Genomic DNA, 22,014 nt, shown 5'->3' with positions numbered 1-22,014 from the left:
TTGCGGCGAGCAGGGGCTACTCTTCATTGCGGTGTGCGGGCTTCTTGTGGTGGCTTCTCTTGTTGCAGAGCACGGGCTTTAGGAGCACAGGCTTCAGTAGTTGTGGCACGTGGGCTCTGTAGTTGTGGCTCGTGGGCTCTAGAGTGCAGGTTCAGTAGTTGTGGCGCACAGGCTTAGCTGCTCCACGGCATGTGGGATCTTCCCGGACCAGGGCTCGAACCCGTGTCCCCTGCACTGGCAGGAGGATTCTCAACCACTGCACCACCAGGGAAGCCCGAGGAATCTTTTTTTAGTTTTACTTTATTTTATTTTTTATTTTTCGCTGCCTTGAGTCTTCGTTGCTGCTCACAGGCTTTCTCTAGTTGCAGTGAGCGGGGGCTACTCTTCGTTGCAGTGTGTGGGCTTCTCACTGTGGTGGCTTCTCTTGTTGCAGAGCACGGGCTCTAGGCTCGCGGGCTCTAGAGCACAGGCTCAGTAGTTGTGGCACACGGGCTTAGTTGCTCCGCGGCATCTTCCCGGACCAGGGCTCAAACCTGTGTCCCCTGCATTGGCAGGCGGATTCTTAACCACTGCGCCACCAGGGAAGTCCCAGAAAGAGGGATCAATGAGGATATACAACAAAGAAAACTGATCTAGACAGGAGCTTTCTGAGGAAGTACTGCTTGAGCTCAGACCTCAAGTTTGAGTAGGCATTAACTCTGCAAAGTAGGTGGTAGTGGTGGTAGGAGAAGCAATCATTTCACCTAGAGGGCAGAACGTGCAAAGGCCCTGAGGCAAGAGGGAGCATGGCACAGTGAAGAAATTGAAAGGCCAATGTAGCCAGAATGTAGAAAGCAAGGGAAAAGTGAGACATTATATGGCTAGAGAGGTAGTCTAGGCCAGATGAAACGGGGCCTTAGTGGCCCTTAGGGATTTTGTTTTTCATCCTAAGAGTAAGAGAAAGCCATGAAGATAAGGATTGGGGAAGCAGGGATCAGTTTCCTTTGAAAAGATTACTCAACTCCAGTTTAGACAGTGAATTATAGGGGAGTCACAGTACATATGGAGATGAGGCTTGTGATATCTTGAGGGTGGTAAGCTGACTTAGGGTGGTGACAGTGGAAATGGAGACAAATGGAGGGATGTGGAGAAATATTTAGAAAGTCAAATTGACAGGACTGGGTAAAAGATTAGATATGAGTGGTAAGAAGTTGTTAGGTTTTAAGGACGGCCCCCTCCTGTATGTAATCTGTCAATAAAATCAGTTAATGTATCTTCTAAATATCTTTCTTTCTAGCCCAAAACACCATTTATTGAGATAGGGAATGTGGAAGAAGATGAAGAGGTTTGGGGAAAAGATTACTGAGTCTTGGACATGCTGACTTTGCAGTGCCTTTGAGACTTTCACGTGGAGATATTAATTGACCTGGGCTAAAGTCATACACTTGGGAGTTATCATTGTATGGATGGCAAATGAAGCTGAAGCATGGATGAGTTTGCCTAGGGGAAGAAAATTGATTGAGACGAGAAGGGGGTCTAGCGCTGATACTTCAGAAAGCCCAACATTGAATAAGTCTGAGTACAGCAAAGTGCTAACTTTGTAGGCCTGTATTGATCAAACCATGCATATTCCAAAGAAAGGCTTGTTTTTAGAACTGTTCTTGACTGACTCCTGGGAGATGATAACCTCTGAGCCCTTGGAATACTCTGCCTAATAAGAATGGTTTGTATGCCTGAGGCCTTGCGCCACACTGTATCACTTTGACTGAATAGTTTAAGCTATCAATGTGATTTATGCTGAACATCTGTTTTAGTATGCCTGAGGCCTTGGACCATGATATATCAGTTTGACCTCTGTGGGCTGGAATTTGAGCAGCTGAGGTCAGTTATGTGGGTGATCCATGCCTATGGGACAGACCTTCCCCCAAAATAAAAACCCTGTATACCAAGGCTTGGGTGGACTTCCCTGTTTGGCAACACTGCACAAAGGTGTTGTCACACATCATTGCTGGGAGAATTACTGCCTGTGCAACTCCACTGGGAGGAGACACCTGGAACCTTGTGCCTGTTTTCTTCTGGAATTTTCTCCATGGAACTTTTACCTTTGCTGATTTTAATCTGTATCATTTCACTGTAATACACCATAACCATGAGCATACCAACTTTTCTGAGTCCTGTGAGTTCTTCTAGTCTGTTCTTGGGGACCCTGACACAGTATGTAAAAGAAAAACAGCAGTCCAAGAGGTAGGAAGAAAACCACCAGAGTATGGTGTCATGAAAGCCATGGAAGTAACTGATTCCAGAAGGGGGAATTGTCAAAGGTGTGAAATCCCATGGAGAAAACAAGTAAGGTTAGGAATAAAATATGTCTACTGGATTTAAAAAACATGGAGGTCCTTGATGACCTTAGCAAGAGCTGTTTTAGTAGAGTGATGGAAATGGAAGCCAGGCCAGAGTAGATTGAGGAATAAGTGGGATGTGAGGAAGCAGAGAACTTTACACAGAGAAACAAATTTGAAGAAAAAGATTGCAGGTTAATTTACCTTTATTTATAGTAGCAAAATACATCAAACATAATCTAGTTATTTAATAACCTAATAAGAACGCTTTGAATTTATATATTAAAATTTTTTACAATGGGTATACTTGTTGAATCAGCAATTCTATCTTTAGGAATAGTCATAAAAAATAACTATAGACATGCAAAGTATTATCCATCACAATGCTTATTACAGTATTGCTTATAATAGCAAAAAGTTGAAAACAACCTTATTGTGTAAGAACAGACAGCTAATATATTACAGTACACTCACATTAAGAAGTCTGTTTATTGTCTAAATTGGAATGTATCTTACTGGTTGCAAGAATTAGAGATAATGTGTGTGAAATCACTTTGTAAATTGTAAACTGCTGTTCAAATGTCCTGTTTATTACTGGGATTAACAATGTGCTCCTGGAAGGCCTTAGAAACATAGAAAAGCCAAAGAGCTAGCAATTAGACTCAGAACTCTGCCACTTGTCCCTCTTTTCTTGGTACTAGTGGTTCTCAAACTCAGACAACATGGCACCTGGAAGTCAAAGAGCGCTTTGCACAACATCATGAAATGCTGAGAAGTGAACTTTATTTTTTCTAAGATCTTGTTTTTAATTATCTTAAGCCTTATGGTCACAAAATCTACAAATTTGTGCTGATAGTGTATCTCCTCTACTTTAATCCTCTAATGAGTTTGCAAAGACACCATTACCAATCACATATATACAGGAGTTTTATAGTTTCATGTCGTTTTGAATAGCTGTTTAAAGACAATCCTGAATTATAACTTAATCTCACTCAGATAGTAAAGGATTTAAAAGCAAAGTTTAACTTGCTATTATATCTTGTCACACTGACTTTTAAAAGCCTCTGACCTTATAGATCATCTATAAAATGTGAGAAGTGTTAAATATTCTTTGATATTTTACATAAACCACACTAAAATGCCTTTCATTAAGTAAAAGGCAACATTTTTCTTATTTATTTTTACTTATTTTTCTCTTTTCTTTTTGGACGCACTGCGTGGCTTGTGGAGTCTTAGTTCCCAGACCAGGGACTGAACCTGGGCCCTCGGCAGTGAGAGTGCGGAATCCTAACCACTGGACTGCCAGGGAATTCCCAAAAGGCAACATTTTGGATACAGGGAATTTTGGATTGGCATAGTTAAGACCAAAAAGATAAAATGGATATTTCTACCTTGTCTTCAGCCCTTTACAGCCTAATGAACGCAAACTGAAATGCAAGTGAGTCTTGCTCAATTGTATGAGACAAAGTGATTTTCCCAGTATCTAAATATTATACTCATATAATCAGTTCTATAAACCCAAATTAAAACCAATATTCTATAGGTTTTGAGATGGCATTCACCGTCTTTGTGAAAAGTTTGATATTAACAGTCAAGTCTAATTATATCTTTAGAAGAGGGAAACAGTGACAGTACTTGCTGAACTGGAATTACTGTCAAAATTCAAAAAGCTGATCACATTAATTTAACCACAGCCAATCTTATTTAAATCAGGACTGTCCAAAAAAATATTCTGTCAGCCACTCATGATCTGAATTCTGGTATATGAGATCAATTTAAATATCTTACACATAAAAGAAGTTTAGACATTTCTGTTTTGTAAGAAAATAAGGCAGTGGGCCAACTATTACTCATTAGAAGCTTTGAGATAAGCTATCAAGTCTGCCCTTTCTGTCTTCTTCTTAATGCCAGCAAAGATCATTTTTTTCCAGGGATATACTTCTTAGGATTCTCCAAATACATTTCTCCCCAGGTGATGCCCTTGTTCTCGTTGGCATCAGTGTAAGAGAATCCCAGGGTCCTGACCTGTCTTCCATCCAGGACCATTTATTATGCTTGCCTTTCTTTTCCACAGTGTGGCACTGGGCATATTTCTGGACAAAAATCTTGCTCTTCTCCACATCACCCATTTTAATTTTGGTTTTTTGACATGTGCTTTAGGAAGGTCCTTGCTCTGAAGTTGGACTTCCTGCTAAGTCCAAGGATATGCTAATCCAAGGTACATGTGCTTATGTACCTGTGTTTAGAGAAGTGAACTTTAAATCACAAGATGTCCCCTTTATATCCCCTGGCCTTACCCACTCATGATTGCTAATACGGCACATTAACAGAAATTCCCCAAATCTTTTTTTTTTTTTTTTTTTGGTTGCGCCACGTGGCTTGTAGGATCTTAATTTTCTGACCAGGGATTGAACCTGAGCCCTTGGCAGTGAAAGCGTGGAGTCTTAACCACTGGAATTCCCCAGAAACGCCCCAAATCTTAACTGCAGCTCAGCATTCCTCTGCTGGTCCTCATGACCTCTTCCATTCCTGCTGATGACTGTAGTTGCTCTGTCCAAGAGTGGCAGAACCAGCCATTGCAAACCTTCATGCTATTCTTGGGCTACTCTGCCTCACTGTTGCCAACCTGCTGTGCTCTCACCATTGCTCACTTAGCTATGTCATTCCCAGTGCTCCTTCTCTTTTCTGGACAACTGTAAAGTTCTTTTCACTTCTGGTTACCAGCAATATCAGGGCAGTTTTCTCCACAGCAGAGCTACTAGGCATCTACTGATAGCTCTCCTTTATTTCAGAACTGTGTTTTTCTTTTCTTTTTTTTTTTTTTTTTTTCTGTGTTTTTCTTATAATGTTTGGGCAAGTGGGTCAGGGGTAAAAGATAGCCTAGGTTAGGGAAATGGCTGGATCCTTACACTCGCTGCTCAGTTCAGCCCACAGCATGGTTTCTCTTCTTGAGATTTTTCTCTGAGGTATCTTTGTTTCTGCCTCCAGTTCTGTTCCCTTCATGAACCTTTAGGTCTGTCTACTTTTACATTCATTTCATGTCTACCATGCGCCAGGTACGGTTAGCACTTTACAAATATTTAATTGTCAACCTTGAAGTAGATCCTACTGGTAACAAAAGCCCTTTTACAGGGGCTTCCCTGGTGGCGCAGTGGTTGAGAGTCTGCCTGCCAATGCAGGGGACACGGGTTCGAGGCCTGGTCTGGGAGGATCCCACATGCCGCGGAGCAACTAAGCCCGTGAGCCACAGCTACTGAGCCTGCACGTCTGGAGCACGTGCTCTGCAACAAGAGAGGCCGCAACAGTGAGAGGCCCGCGCACCGCGATGAAGACTGGCCCCCGCTCACCGCAACTGGAGAAAGCCCTCGCACAGAAACAAAGACCCAACACAGCCAAAAATTAATTAAAAAAAAAAAAATTCTATGAGAACAAAGTTTAAAAAAAAAAAAAGCCCTTTTACAAATGAGGAAACTGAGGCAAGCTAAGTAAGTTACCCCAAATCACACAGCTAGTAGGTGGTGGAACGAGGCTTCAAACTAGACATTCTGGCTCCAGCACAGGCTCAACCTCCATGCAGTGCAGTCTCTCCATCAGACAGGTTTGTCCATATCATACGTCAGTCTTTCAATTTCACAATTTCTCCTGCAAGATTTCTGGGTTCCCATTGCAAATCGAGAATGTAGCTGATTCAATGTCCCCAAGTACTCCATGACAATTTAATTCAAGGCACTGCATTCTCAGAGCACACAGTAAATTATATTGGTGGGGGGACAGTTTGCTCTCTATAAAATTATATTGTTTTCAAAAACAACACTTTTGGGCTTCCCTGGTGGTGCAGTGGTTAAGAATCCGCCTGCCAATGCAGAGGACACGGGTTCGAGCTCTGGTCCGGGAAGATCCCACTTGCTGCAGAGCAACTAAGCCTGTGCGCCACAACTACTAAGCCTGCGCTCTAGAGCCTGTGAGCCACAACTACTGAGCCCGTGTGCCACAACTACTGAAGCCCACGTGCCTAGAGCCCGTGCTCCACAAGAGAAGCCACTGCAATGAGAAGCCCGCGCACCACAACGAAGAGTTGCCCCCGCTCACCGCAACTAGAGAAAGCCTGTGCACAGCAATGAAGACCCAATGCTGCCAAAAATAAATAGGTAAATAAATACAATTTTTTAAAAAGTGTTAAAAAAAACCAAGCACTTTTATACTAGATTTTTATAGTTTTTTTTTTTTTTGGCTGTGCTGCGTGGCATGTGCTGAACCCATGCTCCCTGTAATGGAAGCGTGGAGTCCTAACCACTGGACCATCAGGGAATTCCCTTGTACTAGATTTTAATAAAGGCAAGTGGTAGCAGGCATCAAAAGGTTAAGAAAAATGCAAGGAAACAAAGATTTTGGTTGAGAAATTTGGCCCACTAATTTGTTTTTTTGAAGTGAATTTGGAGAAAAGTCTTTATTTGATCTTTATTATATATACACCTTATTTTTCACCACCTGTACAGATACCACCCTGGTTCAATCCACCATTGTTCCTTGGCTGAAATATTATTTTATTAGCAGTCTAACTGGTTTTCCTTCTTCCACTCTGACCCCCTACAAGTGATTTCTACAGTAAACAGCCACAGTGACTCTTTTAACAACTTTGAGTCTTCGATCAAAACTCATCCAAGATTTCCTATCTCACTCAGCATCTTAAAACTGGAGTATGAGTATTCGGGTACTACAATGGAGGAAATTTTTCCAAAGGGTACACAAGGATAGTTTTAAGAGATTTAATTTTATATTAATTCATATATATACACATATGTATACATGCATTTTTTAATGCAGTGCTTATGTCAATAAAAATGAAAAATGGAATCGATACAGGACTTTATCTCTTCCTAGTAATGTTATATATATCCATGTCTACACAAACTAAAAAAAACGATGTCATCTCATTAAGACAGTCCCAATTAACATTTTACTTTTCATGTTTAATATTTATTTAATGAAATAGAACATTTTTGATCATGTACTTTTAAAATGGATGACGATGTTTGTTAAACTACTTGTTTACCTTTCCATTGGATAGATTTAAAAGTAATGTGACAATTTAAAAATGTTGGTATTTCAAAATGTCAGAAATGGCAATCTTTGCAACTATTTACACTCCTGACGAAAAATGTTAAGAGTCAACTTATAATGTTCGAGGGAGAAAATAGTTTTTCAAAGTTCTTTTCCAGGGCACAGAAGTTTAAAAAGTTGAAGGCCATTTCTGTATATGACCTGGTTCCTTTAATTCTATTATGTCATATTCTACTACTCTTTCCCCCTTCAAGCCACTCCAGCCACACAGACTCTTTGCTGTTCCACTTACAAGCCAAGACTGCCTCAGGCCCTTTGTACTTACTGTTTGTTCCTCTGCCTGGAACACTCTTCTGCAAGAGAACCACAAGCTTGTTCACCTATCAGCTGAGGCCTTCCCCAATCATCTCTAATCTCTTTTACTCTGCTTTTTTTTCTTCATAGCATTTATCACTCTCTCCATATATTTATGTCAATCTTCCTCCAGATTGCAAACTCCTTGAAAGTAAGGATCTCCTTTGTTCTTTGCTGTAATCCTAGCATCTCTAAAACACTACCTGACTCATAGTAAGAGGTCACTATTTTTGAACGAATAAATGAAAAATGTTTCGAGGTGGTTTATTTTAAGGACTTTTACCAGCTCAAGAATAACGGTTTCTTGGGAACACTGTCAGAAGAGGAAAGCACTTCACAATCCTAACATTAAAACAGCCGTAGTACTTGTTTCTCAATAAAGACTCTTCCTGAAAGCTTCTATTACCGACACTGTTAAGGCATTTGCAACCCAACTCCCGCCAGGGCACTAAGTGAGACTCTCAGGGCATAATATTGGTTAGATCGTGACTCCCCAAACTGACGCACATCAGAATCAGCCAAAGCGCTTTCAACATTCATCAGCTCTCCCCCACTTCCTGATGTAGGTCTGGGGTGTGGTCCTGGAACAGCTCTGCTTTGAAAAAGCTTCTCAGTTGATTGGTTTTCTGAAGCGTAGCAACGTCAGAGAATCAATCACCTTAAGAAGCTAAAAATAGCTGTTAAAATAGCTGTTTTTCCTCACTGGGTCTTTTCAGCCTATTTCTGGTACGCCACCAGTTAAAACCAAAAATCCTCACTTTACTGCTCCCCTGAGACACAACCATCCAAAGGAACGCGGCCAGTTAAAGCACAGAGACCCAGGAGGTCGGCACCTCGGAGCCAGGAGGCCAAGGCGTCTGACCCCGCGCCGAGTGAGGTTCCGGAGGAGACGCGCCCGCCTCTGGGGACCTCGCCGCCCGAGAGACACTCACTCCGCAGGAACCAGCCCCGGCCTTCCACCCTTGCCTGCTCTTCCCCGCACCATCGCCGCGGCCGAGCTCTTAACCACCCCGACCAAAGGTAGTTCAGCGTCAAGAGCCTCTGACTTTAAACGCTCACTGCGAGCCGAACTGCAACGGGGCGGACTCCACACGCCGGCCACGAAGGTCAGGAAGGGCGGCCAGGACGTCTACGCGCCCACGCCCCGAGTTCCCGCCTCCCTCCGGAGGACGTACGTGCGTACGTGCGCGCGCCGCGCCCGCCCTCCTGCAACCGCGCGACGCGAGGGTGGGGGCGCCGCGTGCGCGCGCGTTCTCGTTCCTTCGTTCGCTTGCCTGCTCGCTCTCGGCGGCTGCTCTCGCTGCGGCTGCGGCTGGGGCTGGGGGCGGCGGCGGCGGCGGGCGGCGCGGGGCGGTCCGGCGGGTTCAAAGAGGAAAACATGGCGGAAAACAAAGGCGGTGGCGAGGCTGAGAGCGGCGGCGGGGGCAGCAGCAGCGCGCCGGTAACTGCCGGGGCCGCCGGGCCCGCGGCGCAGGAGGCGGAGCCGCCTCTCGCCGCGGTGCTGGTGGAGGAGGAGGAGGAGGAAGGCGGCAGGGCCGGCGCGGAGAGCGGCGCGGCCGGGCCCGACGACGGGGGGGTGGCCGCGGCCTCCTCGGGCTCGGCCCCGGCTGCCTCAGCCCCTGCAGCCTCAGTGGGCCCTGGAGTTTCCGGGGGGGCGGTATCGACGCCGGCCCCAGCTCCGGCTTCGGTTCCTGCTCCGGGTCCCTCGGTGGGGCCGCCTCCTGGACCGCCAGCCTCGCTCCTGGACACCTGCGCCGTGTGTCAGCAGAGCCTGCAGAGCCGGCGTGAGGCGGAGCCCAAGCTGCTGCCCTGTCTTCACTCTTTCTGCCTGCGCTGTCTGCCGGAGCCCGAGCGCCAACTCAACGTGCCCATCCCGGGGGGCAGCAACGGCGACATCCAGCAAGGTGAGCGGGAGGCCTGGCCCGAGGTCTGGGCCGAAGGGGGTTTGCGGTGCCGAGGAGGATCTGGGGACGGAGGTGCTCGGGCCCGGGGCTGCTCGGACCGGCGTAATCCTAAGGGGTCTGAGGTGAAAGACACGGCTCCTGGGACAGTTTCCCGAGAAGCTGGACCTCCAGAGACACGGGGAGGGTGAAGGGAGGGGTGCCGGCTGCGAGAGGCTGGGGGAGGGGACACCGGCTGCAGGGGAGGTTCGCGATGTGCGGATACGGGCCGGGAAGGGGTGGACTCTGGCCAAGCGCAGGTTCGGGAGCGGGTGGAACGGACTGTGAGAGAAGAGGGGGTCTGGGAATCCGCTTGTGAGAAGCATTTTGGAGGGAAGGCCCAGGCGCGAGAGGTGTTGAGGAGGTAGTAGTTAAGAGATAAGGGCAGTGAGGATGAATTGCCTTAGAGGGAGAGGATTTGATCTGTTCAAAGCTAGGGGGAAGAAGGACTAGGGAGGCTAAAGGGCATTAGAGAATTTGGGGCTAAGAGAAGGCGTCTGGTAGAGAGTAGTTTTAGGATGACATTGAGAAGGAGGAACTCTGGAAGCAAAATAGCTGTGAGGGGCCTACATGGATAGGGAAAAATCTTAAGGTTTAGGGGTGAAGGAGAAATGAACTTTGAAGGGAATTGGGAGTTAGGGAGAGCTGGGCATGAATTTCAGTTCCTTGTACATTAATGAACACTTAGTGTTCTGGATACTGTGCTAGAATTGGATAAAATACTCAATGAGGAGCTCATTCATAGTCCAGCATAGGGGAAACAAACATATAAGGTACAGCAGTGGAGGTGGGTCCTTGGTACAGTGGTTGTGGCACAATCAAGAGAAGGTCAAGGAAACTTCACTGAAAAGGAAACCCTTGAGTAGGTTTCTTGAAGGGTGAGTAGCTCCCTGGGTTGGAGAGTTTTCAGGGCACAGGGCACCTTACACATCCCTGGAGCTAAGCGATGTGTAAGGTGATTGGTGGAAATTAGGTTGGTTTGATGGGCTGAATAGGTAGGGGGTCTGCAGTGCCTTATCTGAAACCCTTGGGACCAGGTGTGTTTTAGACATCAGAATAGGTTGGAAATTTTTCTTTTTCCTGGTAGGGTCTCTAACACTCCGGCGGGGTCTGGGTTAACAGCTCATTATCAAATATTAATGTTTCTGCAGTGAAGCATGTGAATATTATTCTAATGGGATAGACCAATAACCTCCTGCAATTCAGGGTTGGTTTTGTTGCAGAGTTATGAAAAAACTTTAAAATTTCAAAGCTTTTGAATTTTGGAACTTCAGGTAAGGAAGGGATTGTGGACCTGTACTAAAGGGTTTGGGATTCATCCTGTAGAATGTATCCTGTACAGTGTAGATAGATTAAAGGGAGTCCCTAACAGATTTTTGTATCAGGAAGATAAAAGGATCACATTTGTGATCTAGAAAGATCACTTGGGGGCACATTGAAGGGTAAGGGAAGAAAAGACCCAAGGCAGGGCCAGTTAGGAGAATCCTGGCAGTAATCTAGGGGAGAAATTAGCATTTGGAGTAGGTAGTAAAGGAGTGATATAAGGTGTTAAAGAAGGAAGTGTTTTGGTATGGGCAAAAGGTATGGACTTTGGGAGAAACATTTGAGTTTGGATGCCTACTTTGTCACGTCCTACTTGTTACTTGGACAGATTAATTTTACAAGGACAAAATTACCTACCTCATAGAGTTATTGATAGAATGAAGTGTGTTAAGTGACTAGTACATGGTAGTTATTGGTGAAATGGCAACTAGTTTATTAATAGTGGTAACTAATTGTAAGTAGCTGTGGGAATGGATATGAGAGGCTAATTGAGATTGGAGTGAGAGAGACACACGTGTCTAGGCCAAGTTCCAGGTTTCTTGTTTGGTGGGTGGCAGTGTTATTAATGCAAATAAAAGAATTCAGGTACAGAAGCAGGTGTGTGTGGGGTGGAGGGAGGATATAATGATTTCAGTTTTGGGTTTGAAGTATTATTGAGATCTGCAGGTAAGAATGTTAAGAGTAACGGTTTGATTGATGGAGAAGATTCTAAATGATAATGGGTATATAGAGGGTGGATAATGGGTGTATAACTAACTGCTCATGGCCTCACTGAGTATAGTAAGACATGTAGGATTCAGTGTTCTTGTGGGAACCGGGAATAGGTGAGAGATTTAGAGTAAACACAAGATGAAAATTGTGTTTGATTGATGTGGCTGAGGGACTGAGGTTATGAAATTAGCTCTGTATTACTTATGCAGGAGAGAGAATAATAGTGTGTAAATTCCCTCTTCATTTCTCCATCTTTTGTTTTTGAACTAGGAGAAATAAGTAGATGGGACTAAATACTGTCAATCTTAAGGCAGTGTTGCTTTTTAAGTGGTATCTAAAACAAACTAAGTCTGGAAGCCATCATGTTTTTAGGCAGGGAGTCTAGAAAGTAACTTATTAGTAACTCCTGTATGTATCCTTTGCTTTGCTGTTTAAAAAAATCGAACATGCTGTTCTGGAAGTAACACTGGATTTGGAGTCAGGGGACATAGTTCTGCCCCTTAATTGTTTTCTGGTTCCCTCAGGTTCATAATGTTTCTGTCCTTCAGTTTCTTTCTCTCTAAATGTAGCTAATAGTTCTTCACTTATATCTCACTAAATCATATTAAATAATGAAAGTGAAAATGCTTTTATAAACTGAAAAGCTTTGCAAATGTAAGGTATTATTGAACAACCTGTGATTCCATTTCTGGTCTGGGTATCCATAGTTGGTAGTTTAATTCACCATCTTAAGTGGTCCCGAAACAATGACATTACCCTCCCTTCTAATGGACTTTTTTTCTCTTCCTCTAACACACCAGAGTTATTCAAACCCTTTAGCTGTTCCCTTTAGATCGATGATTCTCCAAGTGTGGTTTCTGGACTAGCAGCATCAGCATCATTTGCAGTCTTGTTAGGACTGCAAATTCTTGGGCCCTACTCAAGACCTTCTAACCAGAAATCATTTTTATTAAGTCCTCCAGGTGACTTTGATGCACACTAAGTTTGAGAACCACTATTCTTTTTTTTTAATATATAAAATTTATTTATTTATTTATTTATTTATTTATTTATTTATTTATGGCTGTGTTGTGTCTTCGTGGCTGCGTGCGGGCTTTCTCTAGTGGCGGCGAGCGGGGGCTACTCTTCGTTGCGGTGCGCGGGCTTCTCATTACGGTGGCTTCTCTTGTTGCAGAGCACGGGCTCTAGGCATGCGGGCTGCAGTAGTTGCGGCACGTGGGCTCAGTAGTTCTGACACGTGGGCTCTAGAGTGCAGACTCAGTAGTTGTGTCACAGGGGCTTAGTTGCTCCGTGGCATGTGGGACCTTCCCGGACCAGGGCTAAAAACCCATGTCCCCTGCATTGGCAGGCGGATTCTTAACCACTGCGCCACCAGGGAAACCCCAAGAGAACCACTTTTCTTAAGTGAAGGGCTCCTCACATCAAATGTTGCCTCTGCAGAAAGACCTTCTCTTGATCACTTTTTTTTTTTTTTTTTTTAGGGCTTTATTTTTAAAGAGCAGTTTTAGGTTTACAGCAAAATTAAACGGAAGATATGGAGATTTCCCATATATCCCTTCTCCCCAGACCTACATAGCTTCTCCCATTATCAACATCCCTCACTAGTGTGGTACATTTTTTAGAGTTGATGGCCCTACATCATAATCACTCAGAGTCCACAGTTTATGTTAGGGTTCGCTATTAGTGTTGTACAGTTTAAGGGTTTGAACAAATGTATAATGACATGTGTTCGTCATTGTAATATCATACATAGTATTTTCACTGCCCTGAAAATTCTGTCTGGCTGCTCCTTTTAAGGTACAGTTGGCTCTCTGTATTTGATGGGGGTTTTGGAACCAATCCCCTGAGATTGCTGAGGGACAGTTGTAGTCTGCCAGGTCACTCTTTGACATATTATCTTTATTTCTTCATAGGACAGCTAAAATCCAGAATGTTTACTTGTTTTTGTGTACTCGTTTGTTCCTTGTTTCCCACTAGAATATTGTAGAGTGAATGTTCAATAAATAGCTTTTGGATGAATAAGAATCATCTGGAGAGCTTTTTAAAATACCATTTTGGGAGTTTCAGAGACTGTTTCAATTGACTTGGGGATGACACTAGGATTTGAATTTTTTATAAGTATCATGTGATTCTGATTCTGGAACCTACCACACTTTGAGAGACATGGATTTAAATATTTTGAGGAGAAAGACTGATTTATGTGCTGTTGGAATATTTGGAAAATCAAAATAGATAATTTAGTTAATATTTGTTGAATCTCAATTGTGAGCTTTTTAAAGTGCTTTTGTGATTTTTATTTTTTATTTTTTTAGGTTTATTTCAGATTCAGTCAGAATAGCTATCAGTAGTGGGTATGTACAAATCTATAATGTATCAGTAAAAATACAAATATGTATTGATGCATCTGAACAACCTTTCAAATGAACTCTTGAAGGAGGTAAGACTTTTGTAGTAAGGCATAGACAGCATGGTGATGTGGATGATTATCTGGATTGGGAGTAACTTGCATTGGGTTCTGCAGTTAATATGCTGTGTAGCCTTGGGCAAGTCACCTAGACAGCCTCTCCAGGTTTGCAATATGAAGTTGAGTTCCTATCCAGTAAAATTCTGTGTGATTCTGTTATTGTCTTTTATGCTAACTTTTTACATCTACATAAGTTTAATATTCTTATCTTTTGTGGGGAATAATCAACGTGGAAAAATGATTCTGTTTATGAATCTTCAACTTTTTGTGAAAAGTCTGAGATGGCAACAGTCATGTGGTAAGTGGGAGGGAATACCTCTGGGTATAGTGTGAAGAGCACCTCCTCACAGTGGTTGTGTTTTATCACTGAGCATGGCAAGCCACGCAGGGGAATCTTCTGTTTGAGCTCTTGGAAGTTCTTGTCCCAGGAGTACATGTAATATTTGGCAGTTTGCTAGTTCTGGGTGTGGCTTATCTGTTTCGGGATTTTTTTAGGTCCTACTTTCTCTAATGCTCTGTTTGACATAAACATGCTTGAGTTTTTGAATGATAACATAGTCATCAGCAATCAGTCATTAAAGACGTATCAAAGAAAAACACTTTTTAATATTTTATGGCATGGTGGTTGGTGAAATGCACACAATTCAGGAGTCAAACTGCCTGCATTCATTTTTGAGCTTTATTTGCTACTAGAATGACTGTGGATATGTTACTTAACATCCATAAGTTGAGAGTAATAATAATAATACCTATTTCATAGTGTTAATTGTGAGGATTAAATGAGTTAATACATTGTAAATTGCTTCATAGAGTGCCTGGCGCCTGGTAAGCCCCCAATAAGTTGTACTGCTGTTGCCTTTGTGATTACCTCTGTCTCAGAGTAAGCAGAAAAGAAGAGGCAGGAAGGCAAATTGTTGGTGTTTTTCTAGGTTTTTCTGACATCTAATGAAGTATGGCACACCAAACAAAGTCATTTGTGTTCCAAACCTCTCTTCAGCTGCCTAAAACTTAGTGTTAAAACTTGTAAACTAATGTTCTAAATCCTAAGTTTTTACAAGGTCTAATATCTGTACACCAAAAATTTCAGTTAGGGGACTCTAACTGCTTTTCATTTCCTTATATATACTCCTCTTAGCTGACACTAAATGAGAATAGTACCTTAAAGTAGATTCTCAAAGTTGTCCATGAAACTCTGAGTTGGGGAGTGGGGGGGATTGTCTCTGATACCCTTTCAGGTGTTGGCAAAGTTGAAACTGTTTTCATTGTAACACTGATTCATTATTTGCCTTATTCACTGTCCTGACGTTTGTATTAATAATACAAAAGCAATGATGGGTAAGACTGCTTGGCGCCTTAGCAGGAATTAAGATAGTGCCTCCGAAGCACTCTAAAAGTTATTGTAACTTTACCATCACATACTTAGAGTAAAACCACCGCCACCAACAAAAATTATGTTAGTTTTACTTTTATGTCCTTGATGAAGCAGTGAAAATTGTTTTTAAAATATTTTTTTAAAAAAATTATTTATTTAGGGGCTTCCCTGGTGGCGCAGTGGTTGAGAATCTGCCTGCTAATGCAGGGGACACGGGTTCGAGCCCTGGTCTGGGAAGATCCCACATGCCGCGGAGCAACTAGGCCCGTGAGCCACAATTACTGAGCCTGCGCGTCTGGAGCCTGTGCTCCGCAACAAGAGAGGCCGCGATAGTGAGAGGCCCGCGCACTGTGATGAAGAGTGGCCCCCACTTGCTGCAACTAGAGAAAGCCCTCGCACAGAAACGAAGACCCAACACAGCCATAAATAAATAAATAAAATTTTAAAAAATTATTTATTTATTTATTTTGGCTGCACCGGGTCTTAGTTGTGGCGTGCGGACTTCTTAGTTGTGGCGTGCGGGATCTAGTTCCCCGACCAGGGATTGAACCCGGGCCCCACGCATCGGGAATGGAGTCTTACCCACTGGACCACCAGGGACGTCCCTATTTTTATTTTTATTTTTATTTTTTTTATTTTTTTTTTTAAATTATTTATTTATTTATTTATTTATGGCTGTGTTGGGTCTTCGTTTCTGTGCGAGGGCTTTCTCTAGTTGTGGCAAGTGGAGACCACTCTTCATCGCGGTGCGCAGGCCTCTCATTATCGCGGCCTCTCTTGTTGCGGAGCACAGGCTCCAGACGCGCAGGCTCAGTAATTGTGGCTCACGGGCCTAGTTGCTCCGCGGCATGTGGGATCTTCCCAGACCAGGGCTCGAACCCGTGTCCCCTGCATTGGCAGGCAGATTCTCAACCACTGCGCCACTTGGGAAGCCCGTCCCTATTTTTAAAATCTTTATCCTTAATATTCTGTACGATGAAATGGGATAATGCATAAAGTGCTTCTGCTGCAGACTGAAGTGCAATAAGAAAAGTACTTGTGCAGTTGTTTGAATTCCAAGTTGAATTAGCTGCTTTTTTTCTTGGAAAATAATTTTTACTTGAAAGAATGAGTAACAAACTGTGGTTTTCAAGAATGGATATTTGGGGGTTTCCCTGGTGGTGCAGTGGTTGAGAATCTGCCTGCCAGTAGAGGGGACACGGGTTCGAGCCCTGGTCTGGGAAGATCCCACATGCCGCAGAGCAACGAGGCCCGTGAGCCACAATTACTGAGCCTGCGCGTCTGGAGCCTGTGCTCCGCAACAAGGGAGGCCGCGATAGTGAGAGGCCCACGCACTGCGATGAAGAGTGGCCCCCACTTGCCACAACTGGAGAAAGCCCTCGCACAGAAACGAAGACCCAACACAGCCATAAGTAAATAAATAAATTAATTAATTTAAAAAAATGCAATACCAAGAAGTAAACAAAGAGCCTTTAAAAAAAAAAAAAAGAATGGATATTTGGCAGATATTTTCTTAAAAATGAATGAATTGAGCCTTGTCATTTCAAGAGAAACAACTGATGTTATATGTTGCCAATGGTAAAAATGGAGCTTTTAAATGAAAATTAGGATTTTTGGGAAACTTGTATATGCCACCATGAGCTTGACAGCTTCTCGATATTTAAAGGCTTTTCTGATGAGATTGGTAGTGATATTAACACTTTTTTTTTTTGATATTGTGCAATGAAATGTCAACGTTTGGAAGATCTACATAGTGAACCGGTATTTCCCAAATGACCAATGCATCATGTTACAAAATCAGACGTAGGAAAAAGATTCAAAGTGCAAAATAGACCAATAGATTTTAATGTAAGGGCGTAGTAAAAGTTCATCACCGTAGTTTGAAATTTCACATTGCAACTGATGTTTAAGAAATAAATAAAAACACTTTAAATTTTTTGAATGTATCGAAGAATATCCACAGATTGTCTGAAAAGACTATTAAAATACTCTTCCCTTTTCTTAAGTACATGGATGGTTATATGAGGCCAAGTTTTCTTTATAGTCTTCAAACAAAACAATCTCTCACAACAGATTAAATGCAAAAGTATATATACAGACATCTTCTATTAAACTAAACATTAAAGAGATTTAAAAGTGAAATCAGTGCCACTCTTTACTAAAAAATTTTTTTGGTGTTGGAAATTAGTTATTTCTGTTAATGTTATTTAAACATGCAATGTGTTTATTTTTAAATGAATTAATAAAATATTTAATTTTAATGAAACAGATTATTGATTTGCTATTAACAATTATTTATTGCAATATTAAATAAAATATTTTAAAATCCTCAGTTTTTATTTCTAATACTGTACACATGGATGGATAAAACCCATCTGAACAAAAGCTTTTTAGGTCCTTGATGATTAAGAATGTAAGAGGAATTCTGAGACCAAAAAGTTTGAGACCTGCTTCTTTAAAGGGGCTATAACCAAGTGATAATGTAAAGTCATTAGGAAGAGTGTCAGACCATGGAATAGTAGAAGGTGGAAGATTCATGCATTTATAGTCCTTCATTTTGGGGTACCCATCACAGTTCATAAAGAGCTTGCCCCAAATGTAAATGTAAAGAGGAAGAAAGTACTTAATAACTAAAATTGACCTTTTGTAAATAGTGTGCTGTAGATCTGCTGATTTTTTTTTTCATATTTATTACTGGTTGACTGAGTTCTTTCATTTTATTTTCCAGAGGACAAGTTCTGAGGTTGGGATCATGGTGTTGGATACATTAATCTGTGTCTCCTCTGTGGCCACAAGTTGTACCTTCATCCTTAGCCAGCTTCTAGAATGGACATTGGTCTCAAGGGGAAGTGGGAAAAAACAAGGATGAATGAACATAAATGCATCATTTTTAGAAAAATACTTAAATTCTATCTATGCCTTTATGATACGTAAATAGCATGAATTACGTGGTTCTAGGGAAAAATACTTTTTGAATGCTTGTTACGTTCGATTTATGTTGTTGCTTCTGTGAATTACTTGTCCACATGTCTTCTGTTTTTTTTAGTTTGCTAACATTTTTTTGTTTTGATTTACAAGAATTCTTGGTAAGTTCTACATACTGATCCTTTGTTGGTTATGTAAATTGAAGATTTATTCTTAGCCTACTATGGCTTAGTGTGGTAGCCAGCCTCTGAGGTGGCCCCAGTGTTCTTCTCTTCTGGTATTCACACCCTTCTTTAGTCTCTGCTCACAGTGACTCAGGGCTTGTTTGGGTGACCAAGAGAGTATAGCATAATTAACAGTGACTTCTGAGGCTTCATTAAAGGTATACAGCTTTTTCCTTACTCTTTGGATTCCTTGTTCTAGGCGAAAACAACATCACTCTTGCAGTTCTGTAAAGAACTGGGGTCTGTTAACATCCAGCACCAACTTCCCAGCCATGGGAATGAGCCACTTTGGAGGTGGATATTCCAGCATTGTCAGGCTTTCAGATGACTGCAGTCCTGGCTGACATCTGACTGCAGCCTCATTAGAGGCTCAGAGAGAACCACTTGCCATATCACTCCCAGATTCCTGACTCAAAGAAACTGAAAGATAAGGAATTATTGTTTTACCCCATTACGTTTTGGGGTAATTTGTTACACAGCAATAAACTAATACACTTGACTTTTTACTCTTTAGAGAGCTGTCTTTTGATATATGAGAGGTTTTTTAAAAATCAGTTTTTCCCCCATTTTTCTGCCTTTATTGCTTATTATAAAGCTATAGTAAACTTTGTTATTCATTAAGATAATTTCATCCCCCTCCACATATACCTTGTTCTTCTTAAAGATTATCTTGACTGATCTTGGCTTTTAGCTCTTAAACATATTAGAATCATGTTGTGAAAGTTCATTTTAAAAACTTGTCAGCATTTTTGTTGGAATTGCTTTGAATATATAGATTAATTTGGGAGAAAATGCTATCTTTACAATATGGTATCTGCCTGTTCAGAAACATTGCATGCCTTTCCATTTGCTTAAATCTTTTATTTTTGAATATTATATAGCTTTTTTCCTAGAAAAGTCTTGCACATCTTTTATGAGTTATTCTGATATATTTTATATTTTGTTTTTACTATAAATGGTTTTCCTTAAATTACATTTAGCTGTATTTGCTTTGTTTTCTTGTTTTTCATTTTACTTTTTATTTTTTAAATATCTGAAGTGTACTGATTTCATATTTATATTTGATAATTCCATTATCTAAAGTTCTTGAGGTCCTATTTTACTATTACTTGCTTCTGCCTATTCCTGATTATTGTAGATGGTGTCCTCCAATGTTTTATAGTTTTGGAGTTTGAGTGTGTTTACTAGGGCTTTAACTATGAACCCTGCCAGACCTGGTTTTTGGAAACAAGCCTCCAAAGCGTATTTTGCCCTTGCTTCTGTCAGGTACCACCAGTGAAAAGTCACTGATGTTAATTTTTAGTTTGGTATTTCTTAGAACTGGCGGATGTTGATTTAGAGTTTACCTTATAGGCTAACCTGTATTTGAAACTTCTCAGGAGAAAATTTTTTCCCTCACTCTGAAACCAGGGAGTGACAGTTTTTTTTTCTATGCTAATTATCTGATTTATTTTTTTTTAAGTTTTACTATCATTATTATTTGCTTATGCACCCTTCTAACTCAGGGTGTAATCTTTCAAGCCTGCCTTATGAGGAGAGTCTTCTAATTATTTTACACAGGCTTTTCCATTCTTTGTTTACTCCCTTGTTTGTACATACTAAGAAAGAATCGTTAAGAGTAAAATTTTGGAGCCTTTGCATTTTTGAAGCTCTTTATTTTATTCTTCTATTTAAATGGTAGTTTGACTGGATATGGAATTCCAGGTTAAAATTTGTTTTTTCTCAGAACTTTGAAGGTATCTCTTCCTGTGTTTTAAAGTAGTCAGCGTTGCTTATGCTAGTCTGATTTTGCTCCCTTGTACAACCCCAGTTGGGTTTTATTTACCTCTTCTTGGAACCTTTTAATATTTCTTCATCCTTTTCTGGAATATAGTGATGGTTTCTATTTTTTTTCCTTTCATCGTTTTTAAAAGTTCACTGTGCTTTTTCTGTTAGTCTTCTACTTTTCATTTATAGTAAGAAAAAGTTTAAACTTAAAACATTTTTTCATAAGGACCCTCTCTCTTTATGCCCTTCCCCTTCAAGCCCGCCTTTCCCTCACTCTTTTTGGAACTGTTTCTATTTGAATGTTGGAGCTCCTGGGTTCATACTCTCTCCTACGTTTTCTCTTACGCTTTCCTTCTCTTTGTTTTCTTTCTTTCTTTTTTCTGGCCTCACCTCGCCTCTTGTGGAATCTTAGTTCCCTGACCAGGGATGGAACCGGGGCCCTCGGCAGTGAAAGTGCCAAGTCTTAACCACTGGACCGACAGGGAATTCCCCTTCTCTTTACTTTCTTATTCAACTGACATTCTGAAAGATCACCTTGACTTTATTTTCTTTCTTCCCTTTCTCTTTGTTTTTAAAAAATATTGGTTTATTTATTTATTTGGTTGTGTTGGGTCTTAGTTGCAGCATGCATGTGGGATCTAGTTCCCTGACCAGGGATCGAACCCAGGCCCCCTGCATTGGGAGCATGGAGTCTTAACCACTGCGCCAGTAGGGAAGTCCTTGACTTTATTTTCTAACTTTGTTTTTTTCTTTTTATCTTTCTCTCTTCTTGTCTCAAAGGCTTCCTTAAACAGTGGATAATCTTTGGTTCTTTTCCTATTTGAGTGAGGCAATAAAATTCTAATTGGAAGTTCTGTGCTTGTTAATTGTTGGACCTTACTTTAGATCAGGGGTTGGCAAAATACTGCCCATGGGCCAAATCTAGCCTGCTGCCTGGTTGTTGTTGTTTTTCAACATCTTTATTGGAGTATAATTGCTTTACAATGTGTTAGTTTCTGCTATATAACAAAGTGAATCCGTTATATGCATACGTATATCCCCATATCCTCCCACCTTGCTTCTCCCTCCCACCCTCCTTTTCCCACCCCTCTAGGTGGTGGCAAAGCACAGAGCTGATCTCCCTGTGCGATGCTGCTACTTCCCACTAGCTATCTGTTTTACATTTGGTAGTGTATGTATGTCAGTGTTACTCTCTCACTTCGTCCCAGCTTTACCCTTACCCCTCCCCGTGGCCTCAAGTCTATTCTCTGCATCTGCATTTTTATTCCTGTCCTGCCCCTAGGTTCATCAGAACCATTTTTTTTTAGATTCCATATATATGTGTTAGGATATGGTATTTGTTTTGCTGTTTGTCATATTTCACTCTGTAGACAGACTCTAGGCCCATCCACCTCACTACAGATAACTCAATTTCGTTTCTTTTTATGGCTGAGTAATATTCCATCGTATATATGTGCCACATCTTCCTTATCTATACCACTGTCGAAGGACACTTAAGTTGCTTCCGTGTCCTGGCTATTGTAAATAGTGCTGCAGTGAACATTGTGGAACGTGA

The 22,014-nt window shown here is 41.7% G+C and overlaps 1 protein-coding gene and 1 pseudogene across 3 annotated transcripts in view; one reads left to right on the top strand and one right to left on the bottom strand.

Moving 5' to 3' along the window:
- Positions 1–3,579: 3,579 nt before the first annotated feature.
- Positions 3,580–5,448, bottom strand: LOC118883133 (annotated as a pseudogene).
- Positions 5,449–9,003: 3,555 nt separating this feature from the next.
- Positions 9,004–22,014, top strand: part of TRIM33 (tripartite motif containing 33) — a 156,495-nt gene continuing 143,484 nt past the window's right edge. For all 3 annotated transcript variants that reach the window (XM_036849106.1, XM_036849097.1, XM_036849089.1), the window contains exon 1: positions 9,004–9,637. In XM_036849106.1, the coding sequence (XP_036705001.1) occupies positions 9,112–9,637 (526 nt within the window). In that variant the 5' untranslated portion in view covers positions 9,004–9,111. The remainder of the gene's footprint in view (positions 9,638–22,014) is intronic.

The sequence above is a fragment of the Balaenoptera musculus genome, chromosome 1, assembly GCF_009873245.2.
Source record: "Balaenoptera musculus isolate JJ_BM4_2016_0621 chromosome 1, mBalMus1.pri.v3, whole genome shotgun sequence".
NCBI lineage: Eukaryota > Metazoa > Chordata > Mammalia > Artiodactyla > Balaenopteridae > Balaenoptera > Balaenoptera musculus.
Note: the sequence above shows the minus strand (reverse complement) of the source record. Positions and strands in the feature narration are given on the sequence as shown.